General features: G+C 55.5%; 1 protein-coding gene across 3 annotated transcripts in view; it reads right to left on the bottom strand.

Moving 5' to 3' along the window:
- Window positions 1-23,247, bottom strand: part of ENG (endoglin) — a 31,930-nt gene extending 8,683 nt beyond the window's left edge. For 2 of the 3 annotated variants that reach the window (XM_046022276.1, XM_046022279.1), the window contains exons 1-6: window positions 22,816-23,247; window positions 14,164-14,309; window positions 4,443-4,583; window positions 1,681-1,843; window positions 789-954; window positions 379-505 (exon numbers count right to left, since the gene is read on the bottom strand). In XM_046022276.1, the coding sequence (XP_045878232.1) occupies window positions 379-505; window positions 789-954; window positions 1,681-1,843; window positions 4,443-4,583; window positions 14,164-14,309; window positions 22,816-22,882 (810 nt within the window). In that variant the 5' untranslated portion in view covers window positions 22,883-23,247. The remainder of the gene's footprint in view (window positions 1-378; window positions 506-788; window positions 955-1,680; window positions 1,844-4,442; window positions 4,584-14,163; window positions 14,310-22,815) is intronic. The other variant, XM_046022278.1, reaches the window with a different exon arrangement.
- Between the last annotated feature and the right edge of the window lie 378 nt (window positions 23,248-23,625).

Here is a 23,625-nt window from a genome sequence, read left to right as displayed (position 1 = left end):
ACACTGCCGGCCAGCCAGGGTTATGCCGGGCCTCGGTGCCACTCACCCCTTTGCTCCTACTGTTTCTTCCCCTGGGCCACCTCCCCTCATCTACTGGCTTCTGTTTGTCCTTCAAATCAGCGTGGGGTTCCCTTCTCCAGGAATGTTCCCTGACCCTGTGGGCTGGGGTAGGGGCCTTCCTAGGGGATGATGGAAGGCTTCCTGGAGGAGGTACCATCTGGGTAAAGGTCTGAAGGAAGAACAGCTGGCACAGAGAAGAAGGGGACAGATGTGGAAGGGCTCAGGGCTGGGGTGCTCACGCAGGGAGTTGGGGTTTTCTCTCTGGAGAGCCTTGGCCAGGCCTGTGCAGGGCTGTCTGGGTCGCGGAGTAAGACTCACCCAGATCTGCATGTTGTGGTTGGCGTCGATGAGCCAGGACACATGGGGTGGACCTTGCAGGATAAGCACAGCGTCGGGACCCCCTGAAGCACAACGCAGCTCCACCTTCACGGTCACCGTCCGGGGCCTGCGGGGAAACAGACCCCGGAGTCAGCGTGGGGCAGGGACACGGGGTTGGGCGGGGCCTGATGGAGACTGGTCAGGAGGGGACCAGACCTGGGGTCAAGTGGGCAGCAGCTGACCTGATCACTGCAGGGCCGGGGAGGGGCATGGAAGTGGGCAGGGCAGGGCCCACAGTGGCGGGCCCCAGAGCTAAGGTGACCGCAACAACATGCTTACCTAGCCAGGGATGGGTGGGGCTTGATATGTGCGGGGTGGTGGGGTGGAGAGGGATGAGGGGGCACCCTTACCGGGCCTCGGTGCCTGGTAGGACCCTCACGATGTGCGCTTCCTTGTGGCCAGGCACGCCTTCCAAGCGGCAGCCCCGGACAGAGGTGGGGGTGAGCGGGCTCCAGTCCAGAGTGTGGCCCATGTCCATGAGGGGCTCCAGATCGCAGGAGGACGGTGCCCTCGGGGCTGTGGGGATAAGCACACCTCAGTTCCCTCCCTGAAAAGCTGGGCACTAATACAGAGGCCTGCCCTCACCCACGGTAAAAGGGAGGTGCAGGATGGAGCAGCAAGTAAGTGGGGTGCCTGGGAGGACCTGAATTCAAATCTCCCCTCCACCACTTACTGCCAAGTGTCTGGAGGCAAGCTCCCGCCCGTTTCCTCATCTGTGGACCCAGGGTTAATAAAGGCACGAACCCATGGCACGTGTTGGGGGTGCAGCCCTGCGACCACCAGAACATCACCTCACTTTTCCTCTTTCCTATGAAATTTGCCATTACCAGAAATTATGGAATTTTTGAAATTATGGAACTATTTTAGAATTATTATATGGAATTATAATTATTCAATTATTTTGAAATTATGAACTTATGGAATTTATTAATCTGTGTACGTATTTACCGCCGTCTCCTCACTGGTGTTGGCTCCAGGACGGCAGGGTCTGGGTCTGCCTGCGCAGAGTCCCCAAATGCCTAGCATAGGACTGAGCGCATAGTAGGTTCACAATAAATGAAAGTGCGGCTTTCTAGGGCAAAAATTACAGTCCCAATAGAGCACTGACTTGTTATATGTGACCTGGGGCAAATCACATCCCATTTTGGAGCCTTAGTGTGCACATCTGAGAAATGGGCCAGAGGAATTCACATTTCTTCACAGCGGAGACCTGAGTCCATAGAGGCTACAAGGGAAGCTGACCTTGGTCCAGGCGGAGGAGGACGCTCTGAGGGTCGTTCAGCTCAGCGACAGAGACGATGGGGCCCTTCGTTTTTGCCCAGTCAAGAAACTGGTTCTGGGTGGTGAAGGGGGGCAGCTGTGTGGCGTTGATTCCTGGGTGCCCTTGGAAGATCAGTGTGGGGTTCTGGGAAGACACAGGAAGGCTCAGTGTGCTGCTCCTGGGCCCCGAGCCCCCTCTGTCCCGTTCAGGAGGTTGGGAAGTAATTTGGGGCAGCCAGTTGGCTGAGGGGAGGAGGCAGTGTAGAGAATGCTGAGGCTGATGGGTCTGGAGGCAGCCCAGAGCCCCCTCATCAGCCTCCCACCCAGAGCCAGATCTGTCTCATCGCCCTTCCGTACCTGGTGCCAGACAGAGACTATATCCTTGTTTCTCCCACTGACCGAACATCACCTCCCCACCCCGCCACAGTCTTACTCATACCACCCCCACGTGGGACATCACGTGGCTGGGGTCTGAGGGGCACAGCATCTGCCCTGCCCATCCCCGCGTGGTGCTGGACACAGAGTGGGCACTGAGAAACACTTGACTTTCCTCACATGTCAGCTTTACCCAGACCTAGCACACCGCGGGTGCTCCGTGCTCCGTGCACAAGGGAGGAAGGAAGAAAGGAAAGCAGAAACATGAATAAATGAATGAACGAAAGACTAATGGGCATTGTCCGTGCCCTGGGGGATCTTAGCATCCAGAAACGAGTCATGCATTAAGTCACTTGGAACCACAGAAGACAGAGGATGTTATTGAATAGGAGGGAACAAGACAGGTGTCTGGATGGACAGGGAGGGGAATGTGGGTGTCTCTGGAACCTCACTGCCTCTGCTGCCCAGGCCTCAAGGGGGGACCCTGGTGGGCCTGCGGAAGGAAATAGGGAAGACTTCCTGGAAGAGGTATTCTGCGGAAGCCAAAGCATTCAGAGGAAGCTGTTGGGGCCCCAGACTCCCTTGCATTCCATCTTCAAAGCCAAGGGCATTGCTCTCAAGCAACAGCAGCCTGAGGGCTTCGGGCTAGATACTAAGGGGGGGCTGCCTGGCAGTGGCAGTAGGCAGATACCATAGAAAGGTCCACCTAGAGTGGAGCAGGATTTAAATAAGGGGGCAAAGTGGTGAGCACCTGGGTGGGGAGCTCAGACCCCGCGATGGAAGGGCTGGGGCAGTGCTTTAGCGTGGGAGGAGGTTAGGGACCTTTACCCAGCCCGACCCTCAGGGTCATCATCTGTAAAGTGGGGATGTAACAGGGATGAAGGGTGAGGCATTTGTCTGTCACTGGTGCTGGGTCAGACACAGGTCCAAGCTCCAAACCCGACGGGGGCCCCTCTGGGGGAGTCCCTGCCCCCTTTCAGGTAGCTATAGCCTCCCCCCCCAAGAGTACCCTTCCCCCATCCCTGCGTATTCTTAGCTCCGGGAGGAAGAGCCAGCAGCTGCTGCGACCTTCCTGCCCTGCTGGTGCGTTTCATGTTCCCTGCGTCATATCCCCCCACCCCCCCCCCGTCCCTCCCCCCCCCCGTCCCTCCCCCCCCCCGTCCCTCCCCCCCCCCCCCCGTCCCTCCCCCAACAGCCCCAGGCTCAGATCCTTGCCTGTAGGGCCCAGGAACGGGAAGGGGAAATTAAGGGGGAGGAGGAGCCCTGGCAAGCCCTGGCTCTCCACAGGGCCTCGATTTACTCCACTGGGAACTGAGGGAACTGCCACATGGGGCTGGTCCAGTTCTGCCCTCCTGCCTGGCTTCCGGGCATCTCTGGGCTTTCACGCTGGCCCTGTCTGTCTGTCTCTGCGGTGCCTGCTGTGGGCCTGGATTCCTCACCCCACCCCCAACCTCCTCCGTCTCTGGGCCTGTCTCCCAGGCAGTCCTGGATCCAGGTCTGTGTTGGGTTCCCAGCTCCCCTCCTCCTCTGTCTGTCTGTCCGCCTAACCCTCCCACAACAAGCTGGCTCTTCTTAGCTCCATTTTTGTGTTTCTCTCCCCCTTATTATCTTTGCTGTCCGCCCCCACCCCTGACCTCTGCTTTCTCTAGCTGTAAACAGCAGCTGCTCGCATCTGGGACCACCTCCCAGGGCCTTCCAGCGGGGGAGGCAGTGCGCACAGGCCACCCCACCTCCTCCAGCCCGGACCCCTCCCTTGCTGCGGGTCCCACAGCCCATTGACCTCCTCTCTCTGGAGGACGTGCCTGACACTTAAAACTGGAATTTTTGCAAAATATTTTTTCTCCAATGTACACCATGTTCATTAGAGCAAATCTCGCAAATTCCACCAAGTATGAAGCTCAAATAAATAAATGTCTCTCCCAATCCCGTTTCCCCACCATAACTACTATTAATGCCTTGTTCGTTTTCCTCTTCTTCTGTACTTAAATATTTTCAAACTTATCTTGTAACTTGTCAAAAGACAGTGACCAGGTTATGTTATGGGAGGTCACTGGACCCACTTCTGCCACTGGGCAGATGGGAAGACCAACCGGTTAGGCAAGAGCCCTGGCCTTGGCCAGGGTTGCCCTTCAACCTGACTTCCACATCTGGGTTTGGTCTCTTTGCCCCGGACCCTGCTGCCTTCGGGGTTCTCTCAGGCAGGGCCCCATGGGGTTCACCAGGCAGGGTGAATAACGTCAGAGTGAATGATGGCAGAGTGAAAAAGAGAGGCAGGGTGGCTGGGGCAGGAGAGCCTGGCCCACAGAGACAGACAGCAGGGGCCTCCCATGGTCAGAGCCTCAGCCCACAGTCAGGGGTAACACACTCACGAAGGCCAGGTTGAGGGGGATCCCTGGGGCTTGCAACCGCAGCAGAATGTTCTTGTTTGCACTGAGGACCAGAAGCACCTCTCGGGGCCGAGTGCCATTTTGGTTGGACTTCTGGACAGTCAGCTCCAGCTCCGACAGATCCTAGGGTAGGGACAGGAGAGTGACACACAGACACGGACCAGTCAGACCCGCACAGGCTGTGCCACCCAGATCGGTTGTGAAGACTCACTCCTCAGCAGCTTCCCCTCCACTCTCCCTGCCCCACTGGGCTGCCCCGGGCTCCCAGGGCCCAGCACTGTGCCTGGCCATCGGGAGAAGCTAAAAAAATATTGGCTGAGTACAAGTGATTGGTTTCATCAAATCCAGGGATTTTTTAAAAATTGCAAGAAGCCTGAACTTTATCCAACAGTGGATCAGAGTTTGCTGTTTCTGTGGCGTGCCCGCTGCATAAAAGGCCTGGGACCATCTGCGTGACTTGGACAGTACCCTGTGCCCTTTCTCTGTTCTTAGGCAGCAGGATCGAGGCAACAATCTCTTCCCGGTTTCCCACATTCCTGTTTGCCTTCCTAGTTTAAAGTACTAAAATGCCCAGGGGAGACTGGGTGGCTCAGTGAGTTAAAGCCTCTGCCTTCGGCTCGGGTCATGATCCCAGGGTCCTGGGATCGAGCCCCGCATCGGGCTCTCTGCTCAGCCTGTTTCCTCCTCTCTCTCTGCCTGCCTCTCTGCCTACTCGTGATCTCTGTCTGTCAAATAAATAAAATCTTTAAAAAAAAAGTACTAAAATGCCCATATTTTTGTTGATATAGAACCATCATTTTGCTATAAGACTGTGAACTTGAAATCATTGTGTCCTGAGGGGTACCTACTGCATGAAAAATGTTAATTGATTGTGCTGTGTGCACTTAGAATGCCTTCACAACAACAACCCCAGCCACGGTAATAATAAAGTCTAACACCTGCGTAGGGCTCACTGGGTTCCAGAACTGTCCCAAGGGCTTTATGTATTGACTCGTTTCATCCTCACAACCTTAAGATGTAGGCACCATTATTCTCACTTAACGGATGAGAAAAGGAGACACAGAGAGGTGAAGTCATTTGCCCAGGATCGCACAGCAAATATGTGCACAGTTAGGTTATAGACTGGGGAGGCCTCCGTTTTAACCCTAAGGTTCCACATTTTTCTACACCTCCTTATTCCCAAGAAGGAAAAGGACACAGTGATCCCCAAGGCAAAACTTCTTTTGAAAGAACAACCTCAGAGGCGCCCAGATGCTGTGGTCTGTTAAGTGTCCAAGTCTTGGTTTCTGCTCAGGTCGTGATCTCAGGGTCATGGCTTTGAGCCCTGTGTCAGGCTCTGTGCTTTGCATGGAGTCTGGCTTGAGAGTCTCTATCCCTCTCCCTTTCCCTCTGAGACTTCTGCTGTGCTCTCAAATAAATAATTTTTTAAAGCTTTTATTTATTTGAGACAGAGAAAGGACGTTTAACCAACTAAGCCACCTAGGAGCCCCAAGAAAGAAAGAAAGAAAGACAGAGAGGAAGGAAGGAAGAAAAAGAAAAGGAAAGAAAGAAGGAAATAGAAAGAAAGGGAGGGGGCACCTGGGTGGCTCAGTGGGTTAAGCCTCTGCCTTCGGCTCAGGTCATGATCTCGGGGTCCTAGGATCGAATCCCGCATCGGGCTCTCTGCTCGGCAGGGAGCCTGCTTTCTCCTCTCACTCTCTGCCTGCCTCTCTGCCTACTTGTGATCTCTCTCTGTCAAATAAATAAATAAAACTTAAAAAAAAAAGAATGAAAGAAAGGGAGGGAGGAAAGAAGGAAGGAGGAAGAAAGGAAGGAGAGAGAGGAAGGAAGGAAAGTAAAGAGAAGGAAATGAAAGGAAAAGGAAAGAGGAGAGAAGAGAAGAAAAAAAAGAAAAGAACAGGACCTCAGATCTGCTCAAAGACTTTCTGAACCAGTGAAAGGGCAGGGATAAGCCTCAGGAGCCCGGCCGCAGACTCACGAGCACAATGATCAATGGAAACACTCCACCGAGAAATTAATTCCAGCCGCTCTCTGGAGCTGACGGCCTCTCCAACAGAGATGAAACCTGAACCCCCAAATCTCCTTATGCTTATCAAAAAGGAGAGAGGTATTTCAAGATGAAGACATCAGTGGAAAGTTTTAGATTTCACTTCCAATTATCTCCTGGCCGTTTCCCCAGCTGATGTCACAGAACCCGACAGCGCGTTTCAGCCCCTGGAAAAATCTGCCCAGAAATATTTCCGTTAGTCAATAATGACACCATAGTCCCTCTTTGTTTGTAACTTTGCTCTTTAAAACAAAAGAGCAAATAACATGATTTCATTTTCAATGTTTTACAAGGAACGGTTTCATTTTAGTGAGCTATTGCGTTGCCTATCTGGGGATCACTTACTCTTATGCGAATTTATAGAATGATAATAGAGGTTTCAAATTTACATTTCATAAGTTCACATTTTTGATTAGTGTTTTCTAATGGTTTTATAACCTTTTGGTTTTCAAAATATCTTTAGTCAATTTTTTCAAATATTTATGCATTCTAGGGGTATCTGGCCATTCAGCCAGAGGAGAATACGACTCTAGGTCTCAGGGCTTTTGGGTATAAAGGTTACATAAATATTTTAAAAATTTAATACCTATGCTTTCTAAACATACTATTTTTTTTTAAAGATTTTATTTATTTATTTGGCAGAGAGAGATCACAAGTAGGCAGAGAGGCAGGCAGAGAGAGAGAGAGAGAGAGAGAGAGAGGGAAGCAGGCTCCCCGCCGAGCAGAGAGCCCGATGCGGGACTCGATCCCAGGACCCCGAGACCATGACCTGAGCCGAAGGCAGCGGCCTAACCCACTGAGCCACCCAGGCGCCCTAAACATACTATTTTTTTAAAATATTTTTATTTATTTGACAGAGAGAGATCACAACTATAGAGAAGCAGGCAGAGAGAGAGGAGGAAGCAGGCTTCCCGGTGAGCAGAGAGCCCGATGTGGGGCTCGATCCCAGGACCCTGGGATCATGACCTGAGCCAAAGGCAGAGGCTTTAGCCACTGAGCCATCCAGGCACCCCAACATACTATTTTTTTTTACAGATTTTATTTATTTATTTGAGAGGGAGAGAGTGAGAGAGAGCACAAGAGCAGAGGGAGGAGAAGCAGATTCCCCGCTGAGCAGGGAGCCTAACATGGGGCTCCATCCCAAGACCCTAGGGTCAGGACCTGAGCCGAAGGCAGAAGCTTAACCGACGGAGCCACCCAAGTGCCCTGACATTCTAAACACTTTAAAAATTAAATACTGGATTTAATAGATTTGGGTAAAACATGAAATAAAAGCTAAACGTCAGAACTGACAACTTTGTTCCAGGATGATGATCGTTATCTGAAGTTCTTATTTAATTCATTAATTTTTTGAGAAACCGAAGTATAATTGGCAGACCGCTTGAAATTAACCCGAGCGAAGGGAGACCCACTGTGGGGCTGTTGGGAAAGGCCCAGTGCAGCCGACCTGCCAGAATCCTTGAGAATGAGAATCACTGAGGATCTCTGAGAATAGACCTGCCCCCCCACCCCCGCCTTCTTACTCTGATTACGTGTGTACTGCTAGCTTGAACAATCGTCTAGGATTGCACAACCCTGTGTATCTACTAAAAACCATTCAATTATAGACTGGAAATGGGCAAATGTTATCTGGATAAAAGCTGTTGAGAAAAACAACTGAATATCAGTCATTTCACATGGTTCAGCCTAATCCATGCCTGGCCCTGTACTGAGCGTGTTACATGGGTTTTCACTGAGGCAGAGTCAGGTATCGTCCCATTTTACAGATGCAGCCATGGAGGCTCAGGGAGGAAATCTACCCAGGGATCTGCCCCGGGGCGAAGTCGGGTGCCAGAGTGGAGCCCACAGTCCCCGGACCTCTGGGCAGCTCTCCTGGGCTTCCCTACAGTTCATCACTGTGCTGTGCCATCTGTCACCCAGGGGAGTGACCTCTGGGGCCCCGCACGCAGCAAAGGAATGGGCCCTGAGGTCTGGAGATGCTGCTGACAGGCTGCAGTGGATGAGGCCCTTCCTCTGCCCCTTGGTGGGCATCCACAGACCGAGAGCTCCGCGGGTGACAGAGCGGCCGGGGGCACAGCCTTGGAGCTGGCGGGGAAGAGCCCTGTGAGCGTCCGTGGTTGGACGGTCATGGTTGCCGCTGCTCGGCGACTGTCCCTGCCCCTCTGAACCTCAGTCTCCCCGCTTGGTAGGACGGGGTTGGGAACAGATACCAGGTGGCGCCCTCAATAAAGGAAGTTAGAAAGGAGAAGTGGACGTCAGCATCGGGTCATGCCAGGGTGAGGGCGTTAGGAGACTGGAACTTTGTGGGCATCTTTATCATGACATTCAGCCCTTCACCCACCACTCAGTTGTCACCCTGGCCCTCCTGGTAGAGCTGCGGGCTGGAGAGGGGCTGGGGGCTGAGGCCCAGAGAGGGACAGCCGTGGGGCAGGAACACACAGCAAGTGAGCAGCGGGCAAGTTCAGGGAGATGGGAAATCTGGGCCCCTCAGGGGGTCTCTGAGCTCTGGGACCTGGCTGAGTCCGGCTGGTTACCAGAAAACCCCAGTCTGGTTTCCACAGCAAACAGTTCCATCCTCTAGCCCTGACTCATCATCAGAGTCACTCACACACACTGACTTCCCTCTTCCCACCCCCCAATCCCCCAGCCCGAAGCCCAGAGGCAACGCAAGGGGGGTCTACCTCGCCCCCCACCTCGAAGCTCCCAGTCTTCCGAACGGCACCCTGGGAAATCTGGGAGCCCAGCCGAGGCAGGCGGGCCGGGCCGGCTCCTCACTCCCAGCTCCGACCTGGGCCAGCTCAGGCCTACCCCCGCCCCTTCCCTGAGTGGGTGGGCGGGAGACCGCGTTGCTATTTTCGTGCCAGTGTCCCACAGATGCCATTGTTGGCCCAGCGGTTGGTGGCGGGAAGGGGGGATTTCGGTGAGGAGGCCCTGAACACTAGTAGCCACTTATAGAAAGCTGTTTCCAGCAATTCTTCTAGGAGCGGAGCCTTGGGGCTGCCTGCGGCCCCCACCCTCCGAGGGCCAGACTGGAGCCGGCCAGAATGGAGCCAGCCGTCCCTCTGTCTACCCCAGTCGAGTCAGAGGACATATACAGGCAGGATGGCAGGGGCTAGGGGTCAAAGCCGGACTGACCTGAATTCAAAAGTGGGCTCAGTCATTAACCTGTGACCCTGGGCAGTCACTGGTCCTCTTGGGGCCTCAGTGTCCTGGTCTGGAAAATCGGCTGAACAACAGGCCCCCTTCATAGACTTGTGAGGACCGAGTAAGGTGCTGTGCGCAAGGTGGGACGTCCGTGCCCAGCGAAACACGTGGTCGTAGATTGGCTCTCGTGACCTGCGATTCCCTCCTTGCCCGCTCACCCAGGGGAGTGCCACGGTCTGGGGCCTGGGGAGGTTGGTCTTAAAGGTGGGCCGCAGTTAGGGAGAACTGGGACACGTCGAAGCTACGCCTCCCTGTGGCATTCCCCTCTCTGGGCCTCGGTCTCCCTATCTGTGTAGCGAGGAGGTGGGCTCAGCGATGTTCTAGTACCGTGGGGCCTCTGCTTTTTATCCTGCCTCCCCGGGTCCCCGCGTTTGGCATCCCAGAGTCGTGGTCCCTAGCCGGGTGGACACCGAGTGGGCTTCCAGAACCTCCCAGGAGAGATGTGCTGCTCTCCCCAGCAGAGGGCCCCTGGTCAGCCCATGTTCCTACCCCGTTCATTTGCCAGTCTGAGAGGACCAGCGCTGGGGGCCCAGCCTGGGGCATTTGCGCCGGAAGTAGGCACAACTCTATCCCGCAGCTCGGCAGAGAACAAGACCGACACCCCTCCAGAGCCAGAGATGAACAGCGAGTGCCACCGCTGACCCCGTGGCGACGTCACTCAGCAAATGCTCACCTGCGTGTGTATTTCTCCTTCCTTCCTTCCATTAACCATCCATCCACCCAACCACCCGATAGTGACTGCCAGACTGACCCTGAGCTGTACCCGGGGACACAGCAGTGAGAGAGCAGACACCATCCCCGCTCAGCCTGCTGGGCCCCCCGATCCGTGCCCTGCCACCAAACCGACCCCTCATATCTGCAGGGCCTGGGATAGGAAAACAAATAGCAGCGCCCCCCCCCCCACCCCACCCCACCCCACCCCACCCCAGATCCCAGCCCGCCCTCCTTGCTTTTCGCCTTCTCCTCTTCTCGAATACAGATGTGGGCAACCCAGCTGGAATGCCTCCCCGCCCCCGCTCTGCCCTGCCCGCCCCCCAAACATAGTCACCTCGCCCTCCCTTTGGGTCTAGAGAAGCTTCTATCAGCCATGCAGTGCCCCCTCTAGGACAGGACAAGAAAGAGCCCCACGTGGCCCTGGGAGGAGGCTCAGTGCATATGGGCGGGGAGTTCTGGAGTCCAGGGACCCAGAGACAGGAGCAGGCTCTGGGTGGGCAGTCCCTCTGGCCCTACAGGTACCCGGGGGGTGCAGGCAGGGGTGCAACCGGAAGAGAGTCAGAGAAGGGCCATTGTGGGCCCTGAACAGGGGAGGGGCTCTCAGTGCCTAGGTCTGAGAGCGACACTGCCCTCCATAGCCTCCTAGGACGGTCTCGGGGAGCCCCCGGCCCCTCCCGCTCTCCCTCTCTGCCCGAGCAGCCTTGCCTGCCCCTCTGGTCAGGAATGAGTCAGTGCAAGAAGCCCGGCATCTGCTGGGGGGTGGCGGCGTGTCCTTGGCTCCCCAGGTTTGCCCAGAAGCGGGGTGAGTCAGCGGCTGCCCCAGCTCGGGCCCGGCGGCCTGGGGTTTGCGAGGAGGACAGCAGATCCGTGCAGTCAGTCTGACGGGAATCGCTGAGACACCAGGCCGGTTTCCTGTCTCCGCGGGTCAGGATGTGACCCCGGGGCCCCCTCCCGGAATCCGGGCTCCGGCCTGCCCTTCGGGGACCTAGCGAGATAGAGCCCCTGCCCAGCGGCCCCTCATCTGTCTGATGCAGACCTCTCTTCCCTGAGCCTCTGGGCGGCCACAGCCGCCCACCCACAGGAAATCTGAGGGTTTGGAGGCTACACGAGGTGGAAGGGAAAAGCCATCTCCGCGTGCCAGGGTTTGAAGACGGCAGCCCCAGGTCGGGAGGGCTTGGGCTGGTTGCTGAGACAGCTGCCGCCCACACACCCGCTGCCAGCTCCTGTTTCTGGCCCTGGGCCTTTGCTTGTGCGGTGCCCTCTGCCCAGAATACCCTTCACCTCCCTCTGTCTGGCTAGACACCGAGAGCCTTTCACTAATGCCCCTTTCCCTCCACAGCCCTGTGTTCCCCCCATTGCCAACGCTATCACTCAGTACCGGGGCTGGGGACGCCCAGCTCTGCCTCCCCTGGCTTGGAAGTGCTTCAAGGGCAGACAGAGGTTGGGCTGCTTTCTCTCTACACCATCAATGCCCAACACAGGCTGGGCACTGAGCAGGCAGCTGGCAAGGACTGTTGATGGGGGGGGGGGGGTGGCGGGGACAAATGTCGGGCCGTGGACCCGACTCCAGGGGGCTACCTGGAGAGGAAGGTGCCTTCCATATCACAGCACAGAGTCTGCAGGGATCGTGGGTCCTGGGGGCAGGGAGGCCAGGAGCCTCTGGTGGGGAGGCCCACCTCTGTCCGGCTGGACCTCAGTTGCCCCCCTCTGAAAAGAGATTCACAGCCCCTGACTTGGCTACCTGACCGCAGTAACCTTTGGGGATCAAATTAGCAGACTGACATGAACGTGTTCTAGAAACTGAAGCATGCGGGGAAAGAGGAGGGTATTACAGGTGAGACCCAGAGGTCGAAGATAATAACATATGATAACCACAAGATATCGTTGTTGGCAGCCCTGCCCCCAATATTTGTCTGCTCTACCCCACCGGATTCTTGAAAACCCCCCGCGAGGGAGGTATTATTATCGTCCCCATATTTTCCCGTGGAAAAACAAGGCCTGGAGAAGAGGCCCGAGGTCCTGCTGCCGTAAGGCGGGAAGGCAGAGCTCAGTGTGCAAATCGTCCAGCTTTGGGGCCTGCGTTCGTGCCTAGCGGTGCATTCCTGCACTCACGCAGTCAGCAAACGGCTATTTGCTATCTGCCAGGCGCCCTGGGCCAGATTCTGATACTCTGTGATTCTTCACAGAGTCCCTGGGCTCAGGAACTTTGTTTGTGTGGCAGAGTGAGGGAAGGAGCCCCCTCTGCGTGCCAGGCACTATATGAGGTGCTGTAAGGTGCCGTAAGGCTGGAGCCCCAGTCTTCTGAACCCCAGCTCTCTCCACCACCCCCTCAGGGTTGCCTAGGGCTCGCAGCCTGGCTTCTTCGATTGAAAGCCAGATGCTCTGTGGACTGAGTCCCCCAGAGGAGGTAGGGAGTGACGGGAGGGTCCACTGTCATGAGCTCTAGGATGTATGGCCCACAGGAGACCAGACTCCTTAATACGGTGGCAGGGCCTTTGCATCTCCCCAGCCCTGTCCCACAGTGACCTATAAGCTCCCGCCACCGTGAACCACATTTTGACCCTAACCACAGTCTGCTCACCTGTCTGTGTGTTCCCTCTGTCCTCGGCTCTTCCCTACCAACTCCTTCCCTCCTGGCCCTCTTGGCCAGGAGGGCTATTGCCGCCTTCAGGAAGCCCTGTCTAATCCCACAGCAGCTGCACTATCCCTGCCCTCCGCTCCCCAAGAGAGCACCCATCACCCAGGTCCTGGCCGGCTCTCTACACGTCTACTTCCCCCAGACCTGGGCACTCGGCAGGGGCTTTTCTCAGACTCTGGCCCGTTGCTGAGTGATTAGGGTAGGGGGATCCCAGTCTCCCAGAGACCTGGTCAGCAGAACAAACAAAATGAGCGTACAGAGGCCAATCTCAAGTCCCATAGCATTGCTAAACTTGAAAAAAAACTACAATGGTTTTGGAAACCATCTAACGTGTGTCTGGTGCTCAGTTCGGGGATTATCGAGGCCCACAGTCCTGGTGGCAGGCAGGGCGGTGGGGAGCAGGCCCCCCTCGATATTGGTGGTCTGGGCACCGTCTTATCGCCGCACAAACGCAGGGCAACTCAACAGTTTCAGGAGCAGCCTGGCCACAAGCTTCCTGAGCTGACGCCACCGAATCGCTATCAGGAACTGAGGCCACACAAGCCAGGTGCGGCCACCAGCCCTGGCAGGCCAGACGCTGCGAGAACCCAGATCTGCTGGGGGAGCCAGGGGGACAGCCTAGCTTGGGGTCTCCCAGAATCTAGTGTGAACTCTGGCCTTGGGTATGTGGCTTCACCTCTCTAGGTCTGCCTCAGTTTCCTCCACTGAAAAGTGGGGGTAATCACAGACTCAGAGAGATAGCCCCGTGGGAGGCTTCAGTCCACCGAGAAGCAGTAAACTCCCCCATCACGACAGGTGCACAGGTGTTAGCTCATCTGGTCCGTTCCACCGCTCACCTGGCTCTTCTCCACTCCGTCCCTGGCCTCACCCAGCCCTTCCCGCCTGGGACTTGTGGCATCCAGAAGACCTCCGTGATGCTGGTCCCAGGAATGCCATCCCTTACCGGCCCTGTGAGATGCCCGTGTCTCCCTCCCGATGGGGTCCTTGGTGAGGACACAGCCTGCAGCTCCAGGGACAGCCACAAGGGAGGCTCCCCTCATCTCACCGGCCCTGGGTCTTTCTCTGGGACCCCAACCCCAACCCTGCCACCAGGCACTCACCCTTGAGGATTCCAGGAAGAGAACGTGAACTTCAAGGGTGGCATTGGGGACCTGAGCCACGCAGCCCTTAGAAACTTGACTTGTGACGTATGTCACCTTGGCATCCACAGGCTGTAGGTCACAATGGACTGATTCTGTGAGACCTGCTGGGGAAACACAGCCAGAGAGAGCCCCCGGTGAGAATAAGGTAGTGACAATCACTCCCACGTTCTGAACGCTTGGCACTTGGCACCGACTTAGGGCTTTCTGCATCCCACAGCCCTACAAGGCGGAGATCATTCTGTCCATTCCACAGACGGAGAAACTAAGGCTCAAGAAGGAAAAGCCTCTCCCCCGAGGTCATGGTGCAATAGGGGCAGGGTTGACAGATAAAATGTAGGATACGAGGTTAAATTTGAATAAAAAAATCGATTAATTTTTTAAAGTGTAAGTATATCCCGACTATCACATGGGATATATTTATACTGAAATTTTTTCCATTGGTGATCTGGCACTCAAATTGAACAGGGTATCCTATATTTTTTTTTCAAGGATTTTACTTATTTACTTGACAGACAGAGATCAGAAGTAGACAGAGAGGCAGGCAGAGAGAGAGAGAGGAGGAAGCAGGCTCCCCAACGAGCAGAGAGCCCGATGCGGGGATCCACCCCAGGATCCTGGGATCAGGGCTTGAGGTGAAGGCGGAAGCTTTAACCCACTGAGCCACCCAGGCGTCCCAGGTATCCTATATTTGTATTTGCTACATCCAGCAGCCCTAGCTGTGGGGCTGGACTCACAGGTGTACACACCCAAGCCTCTGGCCAGTCCACTCCCAAGGGCTAAGATCAGGAGAGGAAATCTTCCCTTCCTGCGCCTCTTGCCTCGAGGCGGCTGGGAGGAATGAGGCCAAGGAGGATTAAGAGTCCCAGGCCCCAAGGGAGGGAAGGAGGGAGCCAGAAGGGTGGCCCCGGGTTCAGAGGGCGGCTGTGGGAGGAGGCCTGGGCCACAGGAGCCTGCTCCTGGGCTGCCCGGAAACACAGGTCCTGAGGGAAGGGAATGGAATTTCACCCTGACCCGGCAGAGGAGGAAGAGGAAATGAGGCCCCTACACCTCGTCCTAAGGAATGTGCCGAGGAAGGGGGGGGCGCTCCGGAGGAGGGAAGGAGGACAGAGAAGGGGCGACTGGAAGTTTGTGTCTCCATCTTGTCGCGCTCACTTCCTGTTTTCTTGGAGATCAAAGATGGGCGCGGAGGGGCTGGCAGCACGTCCAGCCGTTCGCCAGCTCAGAAGAGGGGGTAGGGAGGCTTCTTCTGAATCCCAGGCCTTGGAGCCCGTCTTTCTCCTAAACCAGCCTTGCTGGGCTCAGGACCCCCAGAGGTCAGAGAAGGACTTAAGATGGCCGTCCCTGGCCTCCGCCACGCTACCCGCCAGCAGCACCTTGGGAGGGATAAGTTCAAGACAAGGGCGTTTGGCGACTTCAGGCCTTGTTAAGTCCTTGCCCTGGTCCTGTCCTGTGTGCAAGGCTCACAGTGTGAGTGTCCTATGGCATTTGATCCAAAGCAGGGTCCCTGGAACGAGGCCCACCTGCGTTTGAATCTCAGGCCCGCACTTACTAGCTATGTGGCTTTGGTGAATGGTTTCCCCCCTTTGGGCTTCAGTTTCCTCATCTGTGAGAGGACAGCACCCACAAAACCCTCAGAGGTTGTTGGGAGGATTCCACAAGAACAGGGCATATGGCGGTACTTTGGGTTACAATTATTTGATGGACTTCAGTCCCTGGAGAAGAATGGACTGTCTTAGGGGAGTAGGGGTGAAGTAGTGGGATGGGGCGGTCTGCAGGTGAGGGACCTCTGGCATGGAGGTCACTGGTGTCCCAGGCCAGCAGAACCCCTCACCCCAGCGGATGCAAGGGCTGACACCATCTCCCGTTTTCCCAATCCCTGGTGACCCACTAAGCCCCTCAGCGCTCCCCACCTTCTCTCTCCCTTTCCCTACCAGTGAACACAGGTTTCTTGGCTGCTACCTGGTCCAAACCCTTCCTACACAGATGGGGAGACTGAGGCCCGGAGAGGCGGGACGGGCCAGAGTCACGCAGCGCACGGCTGACCAGGCTGGGCCTCGGACTCCCTTCTCTCCACATGACCCAGGGTCTGGCCTGCAGAGTAGCACAGTGCCTTCTTCCTTTCCTTCGGACTTTCCCTGCCCCCTCCCCAGACTTCCAGGAACCCCAGTTCCTCCTGGATTGCCTGGGCCGCCGGGGGCCACCTCCTCCATGCCGTCAGCGGGAGAGGCCACGGGCCTGGCCATTATGTAATGATCAGATAACGGGCCAGGCTGGGAGATCAGATAAGAGGTCCATTTATTTTGGGGCCTTTTCGAATCCTGGCTGCCCCCACCCCGCAGACGAGAATGGGGAGACAGGAGGGAGTATGACGCCCGGGCCTGTCTCCCGGAGCCGGAGGCGGGCCCAGACAGAGCTGAAAACAATCCCCTGGCACCAAGGGAAACGCCAGGGCCTCCCGGGACCCGGGTCGGAGGAGGCGCCGCTAGGGGCCTGGGTGACCCAGCCCCGAAAGAGAGACCTAGGAGCCGCCTCCCCACCTCTGTCCCCTTCCTCCTCCGCCCCCACCCAGGAGCATAGGGCCTCCTTGGGGCTTTCCTCCTGGCCACCCCAGCACCTTGAAAGGCCATAGGGAATAATGGTCAAGCAACACCAGAGCCAGACGACCTGGGTCAAATCCCAGCTCTACCCCTCAAAACAGTGGTCACCTTGAGCAAAAGCCTAACTTCTCTGAGCCTCAGTTTCCCCATTTGCAAAACAGCTTTCATCACGCTTACTGAGAGCCAGGTATTGTTTGGAGGCTTGACACGAGTTCATTCATTTGGTTCTTGCAGCAGCCCTACGGGTGGGTGCTGCTCTTGTAACCATTTGACGCCTGGGGAGACAAGATCCGTGAGGTACAAGAATTTGCCCAAGGTCGCCCAGCTATTATGAGTCAGGGTCTGTATTTGCTGCCAGGCAATCCGGCTCTGGCACGTAGCTGTGTGTCTGCCTGGTACCCAGTAAGCGTTCTGAACGCAGTGGCTCTGATTACTTCCTAATTCCAGGGCAGAGCCTTTCCACAGGCTTTCTCTGTTGTTGTTTTTGTTTTTTTTTTTCTCTTCTTCAGTCATCCAGCTATCCATCCCTCCTTTGCTCCTTTCAGGGTCCCAGTATAGCCTCCCAGATGTTCCTTCCAGCTTCCAGCTCAGTGCCCCTACAGAGAGCCCCCAAGGCTCCCTTCTCCAGTCTTCCTGTGGCTCCTCAGTGCCCACAGGGTCAAATCCAGGCTCCACCACCTAACATGGGATTAAAAAGTGCAGGGATCTGGGGCATCTGGGTGGCTCAGCCGGTTAAGCACCTGCCATCCGCTCAGGTTGAGATCCCAGGGTACCGAGATAGAACCCTGCATCAGGCTCCCTGCTCAGCGGGAAGTCTGCTTCTCCCTCTCCCTCTACTCACATGCTCTCTTTCTGCCTCAAATAAATAAATAAAATCTTTTTTTAAAAAAAAAGTGCATTGATCTGATGGATGCCAAGGTTCAGATCCTGATTCTGCCAGCTTTCAGCCTCCTTTCCGTGCCTCAGTGTTATTATCCGTACAATGGGGATGATGGCGATCACAACAGCTTCCCCATCGAGTTGTTGTGAAAGTTGGTCCGATGACACGGGGCAGGACTCCGCAGGCTCGTGGTGCAGGAGGAGGCTTAGGACTGGCAACTGCTCTCAGGAGAACTTACACCCACTCGGGAGAAGTAAGCTCTTCCTCCAAACACACCTCATTCCCTGCAGCTGCCCTGCTTTCCCCCAGACCAATGGTCTTCCTTTCCTCGACCTCCTGGTCAATTTCTGTTCAACCTTCAAAGCCTTGTTGTGAAAGTCTTCTCGTCGGGGCTGATCCGGTGGTACTCTAGCTGGGAGGACCAGTGTCGGGGCAAGAAGGGGACCAAACCTCATCTGCCCTCAAGCAGAATGGGGCAGTGGTTAGACCCTGGGCGGAAGCCCCAGCTGCTCGTTCCTGGGCTGTTACTTGGGAGAATTCCTTCACCTGCTCGTGCCCCAGTCTCCTCAGCTGTGAGATGGGGGAGACAGGAGTGTCTGCATCCCTGGGCTTTTGTGAAGGTTAAATCTGATGGTACACATTGGGTCTAGAGCGGGGTGGGGCCGAGAGTGGGGGCTGGGTCAATGTCAGCGGGGATGTTTGTTTCTTCACCCCCATCCCCGTCCCAGGTATGAAGTCAGCTCAGCCCTGGAGGATGGTCCAGAGCTAGGGCTGGAGCTGGGGCTTAGTGTCACTCTCTGTCTGGCTGAGATGAGACAGAGTCTCAACGGTCATGTCCCCACTGTCCCCAGGGACACATCTGCTCCTGGCTCACACAGTTCCTCTTTTATCTCCTGGCAAATGGGAAGCTGCCCTGAAATGCGGGCTCTAAGAGATGGATATCTGTGGTCTCTGTGCTGTGTCTCTCGCCCCCTGTCTGGAGAGGCCCAGATCCCCACACAGGTGGTGGGCAGCACCAGGTTCCAAGTCCTGCCTCTGCCCCGTCTTCCAGCAAAGGCTTTTCCACACTTTGATCCCAGCCACCCGACACGGGCCTCAAATCCCAGCACCCCCCCCCTTCTGGGACTCTGTCCAAGTGAAATGCTCCAAAATACAGGAAGACGTGCATGTACCAAAAACGTGCACGGCGGTGGTGTTTATTACTCGCCTCAATGGGGGAATCACCTAAATATTCAACAACAAGGGATTCGTTAGACAAATGACAGGATGGCACATCGAAGAGAAAGAATATTCTGGAACCACAAAGGGACGGTTATGGAGTCTACATGACAACATAGAAACCTTCTGGGTCAAAAGAAGGGTGCCCAGGGGCGCCTGGGTGGCTCAGTGGGTTAAAGCCTCTGCCTTTGGCTCAGGTCATGATCTCAGGGTCCTGGGATCGAGCCCTACCTCCGGGTCTCTGCTCTGCGGGGAGCCTGCTTCCTCCTCTCTCTCTGCCTGCCTCTCTGCCTAGTTGTGATTTCTCTGTCAAATAAATAAAATATTAAAAAAAAAAAAAGGAAGGGTGCCCAAAACTCCCAAATGTTGATCCATCTTCCTTAAAACTACCTTCAAGAGCTAGACAAAAGGGACACCTCAGTCAACTGGGTGTCTGCCCTTGGTGCAGGTCATGATCCCACGGTCCAGGGATTAAGTTCCACATTGGGCTCCCTGCTCAGCGAGGAGTCTGCTGCTCCCCCTGCTTATGCTTTCTCTCTCTCTCTCCGACAAATAAATAAGTATATATATGTATTTATATATAAATAAATAAGTAAAATCTTAAAAAAAAAAATCTGGACAAAAACTAGTAGGCAACCCACCTAACAATGCCGATATTAATGAAGGAACTTGGGAAGTGATTTTTTTCCCCTTCTTAGCAGTTTTCTTTGAGGAGTAGACTGAAGTGACCACACAATTAAATTGCTCTTTAAAAATCTACATGTTTGTCCTTTAAAGAGGAAAAAAAGCATTCCAACGTGGCAAAAAAAGTGTCTTAGAGACACTTTTAGAGAGAATTCCCTAGAGAAATCTTGCGCTGGAGACCAGGGACGTTGGGATTGTCTCCACACGTGCTGTGCACAGTTACTATTTTATTCTGACAGGAATGGAGTCACTGTTGTCCGAGCGACCAAGGCCGAGTCCCAGACATCGGTCCACAGCAGAACAGACACAAATTCAGCTTTTTCTCGGTTTCGGCCGCATGTCACTGAATACGGATTCATTTGCTAGGGCCCTGGCTGATGGACATTAGGGTGGTTTCCAGTTGGGGTTTTGTACAGGTACCTATGGGCCATGCAGACCTTCACGGAGTTGCACAAGCAGCGCCAAAGGGCTGAAGGCTGAGGACGTACACGAGTTAGGGTTTTGAGAGATTCTGCCAAACTGCGTTCCCAGAAGGCTGGACCCATTCTTGGACCTGTTTGGGACCCATTTCTCAGGTCTGTTTGAGGATGTGAGGGTCACTCCCACCCCATTCCCCAGCGTGGAGATCTGAGTTCCACACTGCCTGCCCTCCATGAGCCTCAGTTTCCCAGACTATCAAAGAACTGGGCTGGATGGTTTAGAATGTCCTTGAACCCTATGATCACTGGGGCACTGGTACCCACTTCCAGGAGCAGATGAATAAATTATTAGTTTTTCCAACTGGCTATTGAACACAAACACTATTAAAAATTAAATTTTGGGGGGCGCCTGGGTGGCCCAGTAGGTTAAGCATTTGCTTAGGCTCGGGTCAGGACCCCAGCGTTCTGGGATTGAGCCCCACGTTGGGCTCTCTGCTCAGCAGGGAGTCTGCTTCTCCCTCTCCCTCTGCCCCTTCACCTGCTCATGATCTCTCTCTCTAATAAATAAATAACATCTCTTTAAAAAGTTAAATTTGTGAGCACCTGGCTGACTCAGTGGAGCATATGACTCTTGACCTCAAGGTTGTAGGTTCGAGCCCCACATTTGGTGTAGAGACGACTTAGAAAGAAATTTTTTAAAAGATTTTATTTATTTTTTAATATTTTATTTATTTGACAGAGAGAAATCACAAGTAGGCAGAGAGGCAGGAGGAAGCAGGCTCCCTGTGGAGCAGAGAGCCCGATGCGGGGCTCGATCCCAGGACCCTGAGATCATGACCTGAGCCGAAGGCAGAGGCTTTAACCCACTGAGCCACCCAGGCGCCCCAAAAGATTTTATTTTTTTTTATTTGACATAGAGAGACACAGTGAGAAAGGGAACACAAGCAGGGGGAGTGGGAGAGGGAGAACCAGGCTTCCCGCTGAGCAGGGAGCCCGATGCAGGGCTCGATCCCAGGACCCTCGGATCATGACCTGAGCCGAAGGCAGACGCTCAACGACTGAGCCACCCGGGCGCCCCAATTAAAAATCTTTAAAAAATTTAATTGTATAAGCTTAAAGAGAAATATTTTAAAAACTGTAATAAATATTCAAACTTATCCCTTCCTAATTGTTTTACTCCACTTTACTATAATCTATGCTCTGGAGGTCAAATGTCTGTTGCGTCGAGGTGGTAAAAATATCGGACAAAGTGCTGCAGTCGCTGCATCCCACCTGCAAGCTTGCTGAGTTGGTAGCTTGAAATCGACCATGGAGGAACAGTCACACCCTGGACATTAACAAACACCATCCCCAGCGCCCTCCACCCCATTGTTCATTATTTGCCAGCACACTGCTGCCTTCCATCCTAGAAAACCAGGCCCTGAAGATCTACGTGGATCTTTCTCGGATGATGAGAGGACAGTGTTACCAAGCTAGAAACGTGGGAGCCGTGAGAGAAAGACAGGGCAGCCTGGAGGCCTATCGTGGAGCTCAAGTAGGCTTCTGTCTGAGCTGTGTGAACTTGGTAGGTCACGGCCTCCACTTCCTCTCCTGGAAAATGGGGAGATGAAGACAGCCATCGTGCAGGGTTGCTGGGAGCTTTATGGGGGCGGGGGGGGGGGTGCATACTTATTACACGTGGTTAGGAGCCTCAAGTGTAGGGTCAAATCTGTGCTAGGTTATTTAGTGGCTAGGACAGTTTCCTGTGAGCCGTGAAGGAGGGGTTTAGAGACCAAGGACTGGGGACTTTAAAATGCCACAAGGTGGGATCAGGTAGGGAGGTGGCCACGGTTGTTCTCTTCCCACCGCCAACCCCAGATCCTTTAGGGAATTTCTGGACGTGCCGTGGGTGAAGGAGAGCCCATAGGGCTGTCCTGTGGGTTCAGGTGAGGGAGGGGAGGACACGGCAAGGCCCACGTGAGTGGGATGGAGGTCTGGGTGTCCCCAGCTCCTCAAAGCCTCTCTGGTCAGTGTTAGAAGGCCGCAGAGCCAGGACCTCCTAGAAAAGCCCCCAGGCTGAGCCGCCCCCACAGAACCCTTAGTATGGGCCCGTGTCCCCACCTTGCCGCATCTTGAGGAACAAAGGGTAAGTAGAGGCAGAGAGAGAGTGCTAAGTTCAAGAGTGTTCTGGGGGGGGCGGCGCTCACAGGCCCTGGGGAGGTGAGGGGCAGGAACTTAAAGCTGATCATAAAGCCACAACAACAACACAGAATCCTCCAGCCTGCTCCGAGCTCTCTCTACAAGCACGCTGCCCCCCCAACAGCCCCAGAGGAATTCTGTCCCCTTCCCTGCTTTGCTCAGAGGCCCAAAGGCCATCCCTCCACATCGCACCGCCAGGAAGCAGCCATGTGAGATTTGAACCAAGAGCCCTAGTGCTGACTGTGAATCCACACACCCTCCTTCCCACAGGTTCCTCAGATGGGAACCTTAAGGCCCAGAGAGGGCAGGAGACCCTCCCAGGGCTGCACAGCACTCTAGGACATGGGCTTCCTGGGGAGAAACTGGACAAAGCTAGAAGGGCAGACGCCAGAGGACGGGGCTGAGGCAAATAACTCACACCCGTTTGCTTGAGACGGTTAGGGCTAAAAGCTCTTTGTCTTGTCAAACCGGGAGGGTTGGTCACCCTATGGTGTCCACATTGGGCTGTCCAGACCCCCTAGGACAGCCCCACTGGCATGAAGTCAGGACCAGGTTAGAGGCCGGTCCTCTTGGGGCCTGGGGCCGAGTCTCATAGCCGCCCCCCCTCCCCACCCCGGGGTCCCTGGACACCTACTTGTGGGCCTGAGGCTGCAGACGGCCAGCAGCAGGGCGACGACCGGGGGCAGCGTGCGGCGGTCCATGCTGTCCACCAAGGGCTCTGTGCGCTGGGCCTTATCCGGTGTCCAGGGGCAGGGCTGCGGGCGGGCGTGGGGGCCGGCGTGGGCGCGAACAGGGACCCAAGGGGAACAGGCGGCCGGAGCGATGGCGTCCCTGCTCCAGCCTTCTGAGGTGGCGGCCGAGGGGTCAGGAGAAGTGGGCACAGAGGCACAGGGCCGGGCCGGGAGTCGCTGGCTGAAGGGTGAGCGGGGAGGGGGTGCCGGGCTCCTGCGGAGGGCAGGCGGCTGTGGCAGCAGGCCTGGGGATGCGGATGGAGCCTGGGGTATGAGCAGCAGCGGTGGGGAGCTCCCGGCTCATCCAGCCTGGCCCGGGGAGGCAGGAAATGCGCTTCCTTAGAGAAGGGGCTGGCCCAGGCAGCCTGCCAGGCGGGGAGAGGAAGTGCCACGGGCTTTGTCGCTGGGTGGGGGGCCCGGTGTGGGGGGGAGGCAGTGGGGTGGGAGGGCCCAGGCTCCAGGCTGGTCTCCCCACACACCCCACTCTCCCATCCCACCCTCTCCAGGGCCAGCTGGTGAGGCTCCTCCGGCAGCCCCCCGGGGGCAGCTGAAAACAATCACCCTAGCAAGGAGCCCTTTTAGAGGCCCTGACCAAGGAGGCTCAGCGGGAGCTCATAGCCCCTTGAACTCAGTTGTTCCCATTTTGCAGATGAGAAAACAGAGGCCTGGTGCAGTGAGATAACGGGTCCCCAAAGATGGTGGAGTTGGGATTC

The sequence above is a fragment of the Meles meles genome, chromosome 11 (assembly GCF_922984935.1).
Source record: "Meles meles chromosome 11, mMelMel3.1 paternal haplotype, whole genome shotgun sequence".
Lineage (NCBI taxonomy): Eukaryota > Metazoa > Chordata > Mammalia > Carnivora > Mustelidae > Meles > Meles meles.
The sequence above is the reverse complement of the archived record's forward strand: the minus strand, read 5'-3'. Positions and strand labels throughout refer to the sequence as shown.